Here is a 15,724-nt window from a genome sequence, read left to right on the forward strand (position 1 = left end):
TGGGGTGGGTGGGGTGGGGAGGGGAAGTTAGTGCAGGTAAAACAATAACATATATATTCTCTCTAACTTAGTTATCGTCCAGCACCTTGTTTGACAGGTTTCATTTGTTGCTCATGCAAAGCATTCCAGCAACTGTCAGAATTCCTAGGAGAATGATGGAGACCTTGTCAGGCCAGCGTGGAGTCAGTGTGACAGCCGAAGAGACCCACAGACCAGGAAAAGCAAAGGGTTTTTATAGGGATTCTGACCATGGCCTGATTAAAGAGCCAATCAAAGGGCTCTAAGCTAATGCCTTGATGATGTCTAATAACAAAGCTGTGTGTAGATGAAAATCAACAACAGGGCAAAAAACCCCACATATCCTCCACATGCACAAAGCTGTAGATAATAACGATCTACAGTGCAAGAAAAAAAAAAAGGAACCAAGATAACACTCCTCCAAGGTCACCAGCTGCTGGCTTCTCAGAGAAAGGGGGGGAAAGAAAGAAAGCCTGAAGTTACTTGGGTCAGAGGACTAAAACTTAAGTTTCTAAATTACAACTTCTTGACACTCACCCTTCACTCAGAGTGGCTTACAATCTCCGTTCCCTTTCTCTCCCCACAACAGACACCCTGTGAGGTAGGTGGGGCTGAGAGAGCACTCTGAGAACTGCTCTTGAGAGAACAGCTCTGCTGAGAACTTGTGGCTGACCCAAGGTCCCCAAACTGATTGCACGTGGAGGAGTGGGGTAATCAAAAACCTAGTTCTCCCAGATTAGAGTCTATCCATTTAACCACTACACCAAAACAGGTGGTAACTTCTGTATTTTTATCTACAATACAAAGCACAGAGTATAACTTCATTTTCACACCCTTTTCCTCTCCTGTTTGCTACCCAATCCTGAGCCTTAACCACATCACTCAGATTTAAGCAGATGGGAAAAAGCATCAGACTTGAGATTCAAGTGTGGGGATGCATTCCTTTCCCCCTATCCCTATGTCTGCATTGTCTACACAGAATTACATTCAAGACAGAAAAGGTTATTTCTAGGTGAGTTCAGAAGTTTAAAAAATGATGTTGAAACACGAAGATCTGTACTATGACATGACATTCTGAAGTGAGTTCAGTAGCAAGATTCCTTTCCTCTGTTGTTTTTATTGTTGTTAGCCACCCTGAGCCCATCGGGAGGGCGGGATACAAATGTAATAAAATAAATAAATAAAATAAAAGTCCATAAGTCTTCTTAGTGATCTGCAACTCAATAAGAATAATGTCACTGGGGCCAAATACCTTCTCTGAATTTGGACTGAGATAACTGCACAGACAGACCTTGTGGAAATTCACAGTTTTAAAGTAAGTTAGGAAATGAAATTCTAAAATCAGCTGGTTTTATTACCATGGCCTTTACAGAGGACCTGTCTGTGTGATAGTGGAAGCATCTGATTAGTCTTACCTGGTTCATGAATCAAGCCTGGCTGCCATACGCTGTGATTCTCCTTGCCAGAGCCACCTAAGCCTCTTCCTGCAGAGTGTTAACAGCACAGCAAATATTCATCATGTGCTTTTTCTTCTAGGCACCCTACCTTGACTGGTGCTCACTTTTATGTGGGGACTCTGCATGCTCCAGAGTGTTGGGGGGACGTTCATTGTTTGCTGAGATATGGCCAAAGTAGTCATGGTGGTATGGGGTGTGTGTGTGTGTGTGGGAGGAACAGTATTTTAGGGATTGCCATTCTTTGTGCTGTTGAATTCCTGCCCTACTCCTTGTGTATGCACCATAAAGGTGTGCAAAAAGTAGTATGGAAATTACTTGTGAGTAGGCATGCCAACAGAAGCACTAAATGAGGTAGATATCTGAACAATCAGATAATGCTGTCTTTTATCAAGTACCTTATTTGTTGCAGATAAAACAGAATACAGGGATAATTGCAACTTTGTGAGTAGACATTTCTTTGAATTTTCAGACAGAATTTTCAGCGTGCATGTGTGTGTGTGTGTGTGTGAGAGAGAGAGAGAACGAGAGAGACTGCATGGAATTAATGCTGTACTTTTAAAAATGGGAAATCAAAATGGGCTGCACCCTGTGATTTGTAGGCGCAAGCATCATGGATTTTTCCCACACTCCCATGAAACCTTCCTTTCCTCTGGGGGGAGTTGATTCCCAAGGCTTCCAGGGAAGCAGGGCAAAACCCCTCACACCTCCTCCTTCTCCTCCTCCTCCTGCAAGAGCCAGCTCTGCTGATGCAAAAGGACGGTTTTGGCTGCCTTCCCCCTCCTCAGTTCAGCCCACATGGATTGGGCAACCCTGGTACTCCACTGTCCTGGGGCCGGGTTAGGGTCTGTGGAGGAGAGGAAAATGCAGAATGGAGCTGTGACTATAAGCACCCTCTGCTGACTGATCCAGGGATTTAACATCACAGAAACCCAGGAGTCATAGAATGAAAACAATAGTGGAAACATTTGCCCAAATATAAGCATATACATATTTACTGACCAATTGCATGGCTCGTGTGCCTAAAATAAGCTGTGCAAGCCAAGGCTTCCGCCTTCCGCCAGAGGAAAGCACCTCTGCTACCAGAATAGATCCATGGTACCAAACTCATTGGCTACTAGTTAAAATAAATTCCAATCTCTCTCTTGTTTGTTTGTTTGATATCAGTTCTCTTTGTAAATGTCAGATTCAAAGAAACGAAGGTGAGAAACATTTGTGATGTTATTCATTTTTATATTGCATTGGGGGCCTGTGTCCCGCTTAAGGTTGAGACTGGCAGAGTCAAGGTAGAGTCTCTGCAACTCCAGCATCAAGGGTGTGTGTGTGTGTGTTGCTGACTGTGTTCACTGAGGATAGATTCAGCAAGGCAAGGAGTTTAGATGCTGTTTGAACAAAGGTGAAAGTGACCCGAGGCCTTACTTACTCCTACAAGGAGTTGAGGACAAAAATCCCTGGAACAGACTCCTGGATTTTTTAAAGGTGCTGCTTCTGATTTTGGAGACGAGGGTTCTGATGGGACTGGCATGCTTGTGGGGATTCTGAGTTTGAGGAGGAAGGTAGCACTCGCCCAGCATTTTGCAGCTCCTCCTGGACATTAAAGGGGTCTCCTGAAGGTGCCCCAGCTGCCACCTTCAGGGGTGGTTCCAGAATGTCCGTCTCCTCCTCCTGGGGGGCTTTAACTTCATTGCACAGTGAGGGAGAGCTGGTGCTCTGGTCTGTGATAACTTGTGGCAGCACAAGGCAATAGAGACGTTATCTAAATAAACAATTGAACCTGACAGTTTTCCTCATCCTAAAGGCTGGTGATACAAGTGAACTAAGCATGTGTGTGGACACAGAAAGAGCTATGAAGTGGAGCAAGCAGGAGTGCACAGCAGAAATTTCATATGTACAGCATTATAATGATAGGTGAGTGATGAACCATCAAAACAGCTCTCTGAGTTGTTAAATAACATGTGGGTACATATATCGGGTGTTGGGCGAGGGAAGGCAGTCTGGTATAGCCTGATCTCATCAGATCTTGAAAACTCAGCAGGCTGAGTGTTTGGATGGCAGCCCATCAAGGAAGGCTCTGCAGAGGAAGGCAATGGCAGACCGCCTCCATCAGTCGCTTTGACCTATGTGTGGTTGTATGACCATATATGAATGTCTGTGTGCACTCAACACACACACACACACAAATGTATAAAATAGGCATACTTTGAAAGCTTGACTTTATAGAGAGGTGATGGTCGAGGCCAGGGGTGTCCACACTGCGGCTCAGGAGCCACATGTGACTCTTTCACACATATTGTGTGGCTCTCAAAGTCCCCACCACCCTGTTAGCTGACTTGGAAAAAGCATTTATTTCTTTAAATAATTTCTCCAAGAATGCATTTAAAGTTGCTTTCTTTTCACCTCTCCTTCCCTCCCTCCTTCGTCTCAAACATCTACATTATTTATTTATTTTTATTTATTTATTTAGAATTTATATCCCGCCCTTCCCACGAATGGCTCAGGGCGGCTTCCAATAATGAATCCAACATAAAAATTAAACAATATTTAGGCATGTAAAGGGTTAAACATTTAAAACAGATAAAACAGATAAAACCTTAAAATTAATAAATTAGGCAGGTTTGGCCACCCTGAGCATAGACGCGTCCCAGTTACCATAGGAATAAAGCCAGATTCTCACTTTTTTACATGTGGAGAAATGGTGACCACACCAAATTCATCTGGTGGTTGCTTAATTCCAGTAGTCACCTTGTTGGAGGAGCCCTTTTCAAAGTCAGTTGCTCTGATGAGCTATGATTCTGTACCACATGGGTGTGCACTTAAGCGGATATTAACCATGCTAAACAAATATAATCAGTGCATGGTCATTTTACCTGGTGCAAACCATAACAGGAAGACAAGGATCAGTGACGGAGCAAAGAAAAAAATTGCTTGTCTAATATATTTTAAAGAAAACAACTTTTAAAAAGCATAAAAGACAGCTGTTTTATTTTTTATAGTGTGAAAATTAACAATGAAGTGGGGGGAGAAAGACTGTGTAATTTTAATTTTAAATATAATTTCAGCATTTTGGACTTTACCTTGATATTTTCACATTAAAAGTTTTTCTGCTGTTTTCAACCTCTTTTGAGACCTTATTATTCTACTGCAGAAGCAGGAACTCACAAAGACTCTTATATCCCCTTGCCCCATTGTTTTTTTTCCTTTCTGTTCTGTGAACGCCCTCTTGGTCCTCTTCCTCCCGCCTTCTCTCCTTCCCATCTGCCAGCCAACCTACCTTTATCTCCTCCCCATTTTCAGTTTCCACCCTGCCCTGTCCCATGCTGGGAAAACTATGGCCTTTGCTGGGGCTCAGCTGGGCCAGACACCCCTGGGTGCTGCCATCTGCCTCACCTCATGTAGGCTCCAGCCTCTTCCTTGGCTTAGCGGATGCTGCCATCTGCCTCATCTTTCTTTGTGCAGGGCTTGGCTGCCTTGCCTTGCAGGGGGCTTGCCAGGCACAAGGCTTGGTTGGTTGAGGTGCTGCCAACTGCCTTGCCTCACCTTGTGTGGGGCTCGACAATCTAGGCACTGCCATCTGCCTAGCCTTGCAATGGCTTGGCCAGGCTGGGTGCCAGTGTCTGGCTTGCTTCACGCAGGGGTTGGCTGGGTGCCAGTATCTGCCTTGCCTCGAGTGGGCTGAGCTAGATGTTGCCACCTCCCTTGTTTTGTCTTGAGCATGGGGCCTGGTGGGCTAGGCTCCATCTCTCCTGCCCCACCTCATGATGGCTCTCCTGCTTAGTGTGGGGCTTTAGTGGGTTGGACTGGGCTCTTCTGTCAGGAGGCTGGCTGGCCCAGGTGGGAAGGGCAGGCCATCAAACCACCCGAAGGCATCCAGGTGCTCTCAGTGGCCATTCCCTCCTGCCTCTGAGGTAAATTAGGCTGAGAATATGGAACTGGCCCACGGTCACCCAATGCGTTTCCACAGCAGAATGGGAATTCGAGGATGTAGTCTGAAACTCTAACCATTATACCACATGAACAACAACAAGCAGCCATGCTCAACTGTCTTGTAAGTTGGATGGTAGCAAGTAGTCCAGTGCTTGCTGGGGGCCTGGCCCCAGGGAGTTCTCCCACAAAGGCCAAAATATCCCTGGAAAACCCTCCCCTCTCTCTGCCTTTTACTGATCGAAACCGTGGTGGTTGCCTAGCAGTGGTCACTGAGGGACTCGTTTCTTAAAGCTTAAGTGCTCCTTTTATCCTTTGGGGCTTTTTAACCCCCCTCAATGTAGCTGCTGCCAGGTCTGGCGTGATGAGTCCTCCCTCAAAGGCCACAACAGCCCTGGAAAGGGCGTTGCTCCCCACCCCCCGCCTGACTTTTACTGCCAAAACCCAAGGCTAGAATGCTGTGGTTGCCCAGCAGCAGCAGCAGCCACTGAGGGCTTCTGTTTCGTAAAGCTCCTGGCACTCGGTTGATCAGTGTGGGGTTGGTTGTTTTTGAGGTTTTTTACTTCTCAATATTTTTTCTTTTTTCTTTATTTTTAGATCTCTGATTCTTCTGCAAACCTGGAGTGTTTTTCAGGTTTGTAGAAAGATCTGTGCTGTCCATTCATGGTTCCAGTCACTGGATTTAAGCATCCTCAGATTTGGCCAACTTTGCTATTAGAATATATGTGGTGACCCATGATAGTTGTGGGGGGAGTCCCTCTCCCCATCTTAGCTTCCCGCCATTGCCCACCGCCTGGTGTGGCTCCCAGTCTGGTGCTGGGCCCAAAGCAACTTCTCTCCCCCCCACCCCCCACCTATTGGTGCGGCTGTCCTTGAGATCACCTTGATTCCCATCCCCACCCCCGCAACAGCTCTGGAAGGCCAGACATCCACAGATGGGAGCAACACTTGAGAAATATATATATAGACAAGTGGGGACCTGCAAAAAACTTGTGGGAAGGGGATATTCTGCCCGTTGTTTCCTCTCCTCTCCCCCTATTCTTCTGCTCCTCTCTCTGTCTCTATCCTGTCACCCCGTCTCTTACTCTCTCCCCAACGCCTGTTCGTCTCTCTGCCTCTTGCGCCTTAACTCTCTTTCTGCCCACTACGGCAATCACTTCCTTTCTCTCTCTTTCTGCTCGCTACCTCCTCATTGCCTCTTTCTGCCTCCCTGCCCTCTCACTCTCTTTCTCTCTGTCCCCCGCCCCATAGCCCCTCTTGAGGCCTTGCCCGGGTGAGCTGGCAGAGTCTTTCCTCCCCCACTTGCTGCTCTCTGCAGCTCATGTGGAACAGCTTCCCTACTCCCATGCTGCTCACTGCGGCTCATGGGGAGGAGCTCAGTGCCAGCAGAGCCTCCCTACCGCTTTTCTCAGTGGCTGGCCTGGAGCTGCTCTGGGTGGCCCCCTGAGCCCCCCCACCCTTCAGTGGCTTCCCTGGCACAGTTCTAGGCAGGAGCCCCCAGTACTGTTAAAGGTTCTCTGCACATGCACAAATAACTGTTTTTGGAGGAGAGTTTAACCCCCCCCCCATGTTGTTGTTTTTAATTGTCTAGCAAACCTTGAGGGTCCCCCAAATGTACTGAAACACGTGTTTTAGAGCAGGTGTGTCCACTATCTGCTGACTTAGATATCCACAGACAGGGGACACACTTGGGAATTAGATATATAGAGATGATGACAATGACGACAAATATATCTGTCACCTCTTTATAAAAGTGCTAAGAGTGAAAATAGAACCAAATCTTAGACTGTCAGCAATACGGTAAAAAAAAAATTCTTTTAAATAGCTTTTAAAATCAGAAATAAAAAAATAAATGCAAGAGGCAGAAGTCCCCAGGCTCAATCCCTGGCACCCCCAGCAGGTGCTGTGGAAGACCCCGGAGAGCCACTCTGAGCCTTGATGGACTGCGGGTCTCATTCGGTATCAGGCAACTTCACATGCAGGGACATATATGCGTGGGGCTATAAATGAAGTGAATTGATAAATAATAGTAATTAGTGCAATAGTAATTAGTGCAATTAGTGTAATTAGTGGTGTAATGAGGGCAAAGAAAGTAGCTTATTTATTTGTTTGTTTGTTTGTTTATCAATGGCTACATAAATATTTTCAACTAGAATTTAAAAATTACTGCAGGAGAAAAATATTCTTCCTGGTATTTTCTGCTTAAAGTTGTTCTTTGCCAAATATCTAAATCTGAAAAGAATCCAAATGAATGTTTAATTTTTTCCCTTCTGTTTTTATTATTTTCAATAAATGTTTTGCGGCATACAAAGTAGATATATATTTATGTATTATTTATTTAGAAATGTAGCTAGAAGTGCCACCTGTATTTATGGCACAACCTGGCCACATGTTGGAAGAACAAGACTTCAAAAAGATGTGATTCATCCAACTGAGGTATTCTTTATATATTTTTTTACATTCCAACCCAGATTATATCTATTAATTAAATCTTCCATTTGAAACAATGATAGCCAAAGTTACCAGCTGCCAGGGAGAAATGCCCTTCAGAAATGTTGGGGGACCTATGGGATTGATTATGCAGAAATCAGTGGCTCTCTTGAAGTCAGAAGAGGTGTCTCTTAACCCTCTACAAATTTAATTATAGACTTAATTATTAAATTAGCTACTGGTGTAGGTGTTTTGTTCTTACAGTTCCCTGGATCACAGCAGGGAGTTTTTTAAAACTCAGATCCTTGTTCCAAAGTTATTCTTTTGTTAGAGCTCGAAATCAGCCCAGCAGCACTTTCTCAAACAAAATGCTTTTTAATTCAGCAGAAGCTTTCCGAGGCTCATGGCTGCCTGTTGCAGAAGTAGAAGTGATCAAACCAAGACCCCTCCAAACACCCGTTATGTGGGTGGGCACAGCTAGCCCTGTGGAGTGCATCAGTATTGCTTAATTTAGTGCACATTCTAGCACTGTGGCATTTCACCTTTCCCATTTGGTGTAATCTGCCATATTCCCATCCAGGTGTTCAAATTCTGTATCCAGGTTATTCATTTCTCTGAACCTCCTCCCATGCCTTTATTCTACTTTGCATGTTGCTCTTCCTACATTCACCAGAGTTGTCCTCGAAGGCCTACACAATAAGGGCTGGAAGAAGGAAAACCAGACTGAACCTGGGGCTGGGCTGTGGGATCATGCACTTCTCCTGCTCTCTCCCCCCCCCCATCCTTTTCTTATAAGTCATGTCATGCTTCATTTACAAATGCATCTGTAAAATGCAGGCTGTAGGGGGGAAATCAAAGGGAAAAATAAGCAGAAAAGCATAATTTAACTATATTGAAGGAAAAGGGTAAAATACTGATTTCTTCTCCTCTCCCTTCTAGAATTTGCCAGATGAAACACGGCTTCGGTACTGTGGAGCTGCCATTGTTAACAGTGGCTATGACAACATGACCTTGGGTAAGTGAAATGATCACTGTAAACATTGTGATCTTGTGCCAAGGATTGGTTAAAACATCTATATATATTTCATGTCATAGTTTCTTTGTGTAGGATTGTCTTTCCCTCCTCCTCTTGGATGCCTGCAGTCTGTACAAGTGCAGCCCCCTGCTTGGGCTGTTTTGACTCTAGAAAATGGCAGGTGGGAAGGCAGGAGCCCTTCCCCCTTCCACTCTTCACATTTGTTGGTGGAGATTTGGCCTTTCATGGAGGCTAACCTGGAAGAGCCCAGTGTCAGACGATGGAATTGTTGCAAAGTTAAGCTTTATTCAATAATCCATAAGTATCTGAGCGAAGGAGAAGATTGAGACTGATACAATGTGGCCTTAGGAGGCTGGCTATATTGGGATACATCAAAGGGAACTGTACAGAGCTACAATTCTAAATATTGTTGAGGTGAGGTGCAACAATTCACACGGTCTTTCCCTCTTATCTCATTGTGGTTGCTATTCTTCCGGGGATAGTCAAGCGACTGTCCCTGGAGGCGCCTTATCTTCAAATAAGGGAATTTCTGCCTTTGTTAGTATCAAGGGAAAGAAAGGTTCACACTGAGCACTGGTAACATCTGCATTCTCTACTTTGATATGCAAGGGTTTTTTCTCATGGTTAGTAACACAGTTCAAAGATGGCTACAGTTCAGCTAAGCAGTTTACCGGTAAAGTTACATCAGCTGACATACTGCCCCCCCTAAGCTCGTGCTCGGGGTTTGCCTGGGTGCAGTAGGTAAAATCTTTTTAGCAGGAGCGGAGCTCTTAGGTCTGATGACTTGACCCACTCATCACAGCTTGGGGGAAAGTATTTCCAGCGCACTAGAAAATACAAAACCCCCTTCTTCAGCTTGGCATCTAGCACCTCCCGCACCTCATGATGACTTTGACCCCTCACTTGAATAGGTTGGGGCTCTGGAGGGTGGGGGTGCCATGACGTAACTCCAGGATCTTTCCAAAGAAGACTGCAATGGAAAACAGGGTGGATTTTACTGAACAGTTTAGGCAACTCCAGTTCTACTGTTACCTTGTTTATTACTCGTTTTATTTTGAATGGACCCAAGTATTTGTATGCCAGTTTCCTACAATTTTGAGGCAGAGGCAAATTTTTAGTATAAAGGAAAACCGTCTCTCCCACTTTGAACTCCCACTCAGGTGAGTGTTTTTTTATCGAAGTGGGCCTCATAGTCTTTTTTGGCTGCCTCTAGGTTTTCCTGTATGATGGCCCAGCCTTTCCTGATTTCCTCCCACCACTGTCGACAGGAGGTGGGAGGAGAGCTCTCTTGGCCACTAGGGAGCAGGGGGAAAGGCTTCCCTTCATAGCCATTGACAATCTGAAATGGAGAAGTCTTAGTCGAGCTATGCAGACTGTTGTTGTAACCGTACTCAGCAAAGGGAAGCAGCTCAACCCAGTTCGTTTGTTGGTAATTCATGTAGCACCTTAAGTATTGCTCTAGAAGGGCGTTCACGCGTTCCGTCTGTCCGTCCGTCTGCGGGTGGTAGGCGGAACTCAACCCCTGCTCCATGCCCACTAATTTGCAAAACTCCCGCCAGAAGTTTGCATAGTACCAGCAGAAGTGATAAAAATAACAGTTGAGACGGATGAAGGAAAGCGGCTGTCGTATAATCAACTGTTGAAAATACAAAGTGGCAAAATAGAATTAAAGACTGCTGAAGAGCTGAATAATAAATATGATTGGTTCCAGATGCCGCAAATAAAAAGTTTGGTGGAAAATGATATTAAAACTGTAGGAATTAGATGAGAACGAACTGAAATGGAGAATGTCTTGCTTGGAGATAATGAAAAATTAACCTCAAAAGTATATCAATTGTTGTTAAAATGGTCTACAGAAGATGTAGTGAAGTCTCAAATGATTAAATGGGCAATTAATGTAAATAGAGAAATACAGATGGATACTTGGGAGTATTTATGGAAAAACTCTATGAAAATTTCAACATGTCAGAGTATAAAAGAAAATTGTTACAAGATGATGTACAGGTGGTATATGACTCCTAAAAAATTGGCAAAGATGAACAATAAGATGTCAGATAGATGTTGGAAATGTAAAAAACATGAAGGTTCTTTTTACCATATGTGGTGGACTTGTGAAAGAGCAAAACAGTATTGGCAGATGATTCAACAAGAAATTTCTAGGATCTTGGGGTACGAATTCAAGAAAGTGCCAGAGATTTTTCTCTTGGGATGGCTACAGTTCAGCTAAGCAGTTTACCAGTAAAGTTACATCGGCTGACACCCAGGCCACTGGCTGGTGTAAGATAGCCTTCCTTGTTGTGAGGACAGCACTTTCTGATTGGAGTGCAGAGTAACTTCATCATGTGACTTTCCTGATTCTTATTTGTTAATAGGGGAACATGTAGAACTTGACATGGCAGAAAATGGACAGCAGGATGGGCGAGTGCTGGTCTTACCACAGGGACCAGAGGAACATACAGAATGGGACAAGAGAGGCTTTTTAGCAGTATTAAAAAGGTAAGGTAATAACATTAGAGCATCTAGACTTCCTGGCAGGAGTTGGCAGAATATCCATTGTCTCCTCAAGGGATTCAATACTGGGGATTCGTTTGATTTCTAAAATCCATTCAGGCTTTTAAATTAATGAAGTGTGTTTTGCAGGTGTATGGCAGAGTTTAAAGTGGTATTTACAAAAGCACCAAAAGCAAGTATTTATTTCCACCCACACTCCCAGTTAGTCGCCTTCTCTGCAATTTGTGCAGAGGTTAAAGTGAAGCTCCTAGTTCTGCAAGCATAGAACATCATGGCTCTCCCATCCCATCCCTTCCGGGAGGGGTCTGTTCAGGGCCAGGGCCAGCCCAGGTTCATTGGTGCCCTAAGTGAACTGTGACTTTGCCCTCCCCCCCTGTGTTTCAGTAAAGAGAAAAGAGTGACATCTGGAATGAATGTTTTACTTACTGGGCATTTATTTTTATACTGTTCAGAATGAACAATGTAAAAATAAAAATACATAAGCTTTCTGAAAGCCTATCATGTCCCTCCAGCACCAAAAGATACGGAGATTCTAGAAGCCGCTTAAAGCCCCTCCTACTCTGGCCCCCTAAGCAATTGCTGAAGTTTGCCTAGTAGTGGAGCCAGCCCTGCGTCTATGACGGGGCCATCCAGGCTGGCTCCAGCCCCACCTCCTTCGTAGGGCCACCCTTGACTGCTCCCTGATGGTGTAAAAGCATTCTGTAGTATCTGGTTCTGCAACCAAGGTTGAGACCAGTGGCACAAAGCTTTAATTCGGAGTATAGACGTCTGTGTGCATGTTTTAGAATGTGAGATTTTTTCCCCCTTCTCCAAACCAATCAATGCAGTTTGGTGCTTTATGTTCCCTGAGCAGGCCCATAGGTAGCGTGGGGGCCAGGCAGGCAGCACCTTCTATTGACTTTGCTGCCCCCCACCCCTATCTCCCCTTTACTCCTCCTCAGGGCTTGAATTCAGCAGCAGCTCCTGAACCTCCAGCCAGGGTCTGCATGCTCCCCACCCCCCGCTGCACACAGATCCCAGGGCATATGCAAATGAGAGATGCTACTGAGCTTCTGCATCTTTTCCCTACAAAATGACCCCTGCTCCTCCTCATGGGAGCCTTGTGGCTCAGGCAGAACTTCTTCTGCTTGCTACCACAGAACAGCTGGCCCACCTGGCTCAGCGAGCCCTCTGGCAGCAGGCAGGTGCACCCTAGCGAGCTTGCCTTGCCCTTGGCCCATGGCGGGAAGCCGAGCGAAGCAAAGGTGAGGAAGTGACAGCAGTTGCTGAGAGGGAGAGGGAAGAAGGCTGGAGGAAGCCAGCTTCTGGTGCTACCCTACCTTGCCCAGGAGAGGTTCAAATTTCAAGCCCTGGGGTCCCCAGGTCCCCACCCCCTTGCCAGACTAGAGGCAGACTTGCAGAGGGCTGTGGGCTGACTCCAGCTGCAGGATGCGTCCAGGTGGTGGGAGGCAGATGGTGAAAGCAGCCGGCGAGAACCAGCCTCCTCTGGCCCACCGCCGCTACCTCACTCCACTCCACCCCCCCTGGTTCGCTGTGACTCAAACAGCCCTATAGGCTTCTTGCAGCCTGCGCCTGCGCGTTTAACCAAATGCAGAGGTGCGGGTTGCTAGAAGTCAGTAGGGCTGTAGTCATGGCGAGCAGTGGGGGGGAGCGAGCAGAGTGCTGCGGCGGGCTGGAGGAGGCTGGCAACGGCAGTGGCGGTGGGGGAGGAGTAGAAGAAGAAGAAGAAGAAGATATTGGATTTATATCCCGCCCTCCACTCCAGAGTCTCAGAGCGGCTCACAATCTCCTTTACCTTCCTCCCCCACAACAGACACCCTGTGAGGTGGGTGGGGCTGGAGAGGGCTCTCCCAGCAGCTGCCCTTTCAAGGACAACCTCTGCCAGAGCTATGGCTAACCCAAGGCCATTCCAGCAGGTGCAAGTGGAGGAGTGGGGAATCAAACCCGGTTCTCCCAGATAAGAGTCCAGACACTTAACCACTACACCAAACAGAAGGCAAACTAGGCAGCCCAATTGGGTGCCCCCTGCCTCCTTGGCACCCTAGGTAACCGCCTAGTTTGTCTAGTGATCGAGCCGGCCCTGCCTGTACCCCAAAATCTTGTTCACACTCACTGCGACCCAGAAGTGTATCCCCCATCTGGTATGTGTGTTTCTCATTTTTGTTACCAAGATGTAGAATTTGGCACATGTTTGTTAAATTGCATCTTGTTCACTTCTGTCCACTTTTCCAGCATGTTCAGATCTCATTGAATTCTAACTCCATCTTCTGGTATATTCGCTGCTCCTCCCAATTCGGTGTCATCTGCAAATCTAATACTCAGAATTAAACTTTGTTGGTCTTAAAGGTGCCGCTGGACTCAAACTTGGCTCTGTTGCTTCAGACCAACACAGAGACCCACCTGAGTCTATTGAGTTCTATGTATTTCTTGCCCTGTTCAGGAGCCTTAATTGGGACTAGTTAGGAAGAGCGTCTGCCCTTGGGAACCACTTTATTCCCAGAGGGCTAATCCCAGGCTGTGTATTTTGTCACACAAAAACCCTCTTCCATCTTTGGTGTCCTGCTGTGTGTACCAGGAGAGCATGGTTCATGCAGTTGTCTCAGCATGTGCTGTTGCTGCCATTTTGTCTGCATAAGAAAATACATGTATTTTCCAGCTTTGGTATGCATGATCAGAAACTCCAGTTTGTTGTTAAGGCTTGTGTTTTTGCTTGAGTCAGACAAAATGGCAGTTGTGCATATTGAGACGTGTTTTGGAGCTTTGGAAGCATAAAGGCTGAAAAGGGTATCCTGACCCCGTCTTGAGTGCATAACAAAGCTGGCAGCCATCCAGTTGTCAGGCACTTGTTGCTTCAGGCACACCTATACTCAGAACAGACATTTGTACATACTGGCTAGAGAGAGGCAACATTAAAATGTAGAAAGGCTATATTTCTTGCAACTTGCAAATGCTTCTCTTTTCCATTACAATACGTTGCCTGAAGTTAGGCAGAGCTGCCAGGGGGCTGAGAGCATCGCTTTAGAGGCAAGCTGGCAGTGACTGCGACTGTCCCAGAGTTGCAAAAATTAGGCTCTGGACTGTAGTTCAGTCACGTGACCATTCTAGGCAGTGCTGTGTGCTGATTGCGGAGCAGTGGTTTGGGACCCAGATTATAATATGTCAAGAGGTTTTGTTGACCATGAAGGAAACAAGAATCAAATCCAGTGGGAAAGTTAGCAGAATATGTAGACAAAATCAGCTGGGATAAGAAAAAGGTCTCAGAAGGAGTGCTTGAAGGTTTTTCTTTGTGCCTGTTGCGGAGAGTGGCAGTGAAAGCTGGGCAGCAGCAGGAGCTTTTAGGATGCATTACTGGGGCAGAAATGTTGTGTGCTTTCATAAAACACAGGTTGCCTCCTCCTTTGCTGAGCTGTGTTCTAAGTGCTGTGTCTCTTTCCCCCCTCCATCAGCACTCTCTTCCCTCCACTCCTGCAGCGCATTTTCAGTAGAATCAGCCAGCCCTCCTAACATCTGTGGAAGCTTATTCAGGTATCTTAAAACTACAGTAGCTGTTTGGGATTATTGTTTTTTTTGTATGTGTTGCTATTGTTTTGAAGAGTTCAGCTTTTGAATTTGTCCAGTTAATTGAAACTCTCTTGTGTGCACATACGTTTGGTGTTCGTGTTCTTATTACAGCTAAAATATTTAAGAGTTTGATTAAATGACTAATTTTAGAGATTGTTCAAATGTGTAAATTGTTAAAAATTGAATATTTGAATTCTTAATGGTTCCTTTTTTGAGGCTGTTATATTTTACTGAAATGAATAAACAACTATTTGCAATCACTAACACATATCTGATTTTTTTAAATTTGAAGAGTTAAAATAGTTCAGATTATCTCGTGTTAGTCTCTCTGTAGCAATTGAAAAGAGCATGAGTCTAGTAGTACCTTAAAGTTTAAACCTAAAAGTTTGTGGCAGGGAGGAGCTTCTGTGAGGCACTGATCGCTTTTAATACACCACAGACCTGGTTTCTGATTCTTTCAGCTCTCACATCATACAGAAAATGCTGTTGGTGCAGAACTTTTTAAAAGTTGTCTATCTCTGCCCAGCTGCTTTTAAATAAAACTAAAGATGTTGCGGGATCTCAGAAGTTCTGAGCAAACCCACTTGTGATCAAGGAGGCCCTCTTGATGATTTTGAAAGTGGGGTGGGGGGGCAGCTTGCTGAGGAAGAGCCTGCCTGGCTGCTGCTCCATGGGGGCTTTTAGCTCCACCCATGAAAAGCATCAGAAGAACTTTGGGGAGGGATAAAGGAGAGAGGGCCTCCTCCCTCCCCCCTCCTCAGCATAATTTGCCTCGTCTGCATAACCCCCAGCA

The 15,724-nt window shown here is 45.6% G+C and overlaps 1 protein-coding gene across 1 annotated transcript in view; it reads left to right on the forward strand.

Annotated features, from left to right (window-relative positions):
- Nucleotides 1-15,724, forward strand: part of LOC132582788 (uncharacterized) — a 43,930-nt gene that overhangs the window by 25,785 nt on the left and 2,421 nt on the right. The window contains exons 4-10 of the mRNA XM_060254505.1: nucleotides 905-1,030; nucleotides 1,885-1,916; nucleotides 3,271-3,380; nucleotides 7,736-7,829; nucleotides 8,763-8,838; nucleotides 11,232-11,355; nucleotides 12,482-12,614. Coding sequence (XP_060110488.1) covers nucleotides 905-1,030; nucleotides 1,885-1,916; nucleotides 3,271-3,380; nucleotides 7,736-7,829; nucleotides 8,763-8,838; nucleotides 11,232-11,355; nucleotides 12,482-12,614 — 695 coding nt within the window. The remainder of the gene's footprint in view (nucleotides 1-904; nucleotides 1,031-1,884; nucleotides 1,917-3,270; nucleotides 3,381-7,735; nucleotides 7,830-8,762; nucleotides 8,839-11,231; nucleotides 11,356-12,481; nucleotides 12,615-15,724) is intronic.

Source organism: Heteronotia binoei, chromosome 14, assembly GCF_032191835.1.
Source record: "Heteronotia binoei isolate CCM8104 ecotype False Entrance Well chromosome 14, APGP_CSIRO_Hbin_v1, whole genome shotgun sequence".
NCBI lineage: Eukaryota > Metazoa > Chordata > Lepidosauria > Squamata > Gekkonidae > Heteronotia > Heteronotia binoei.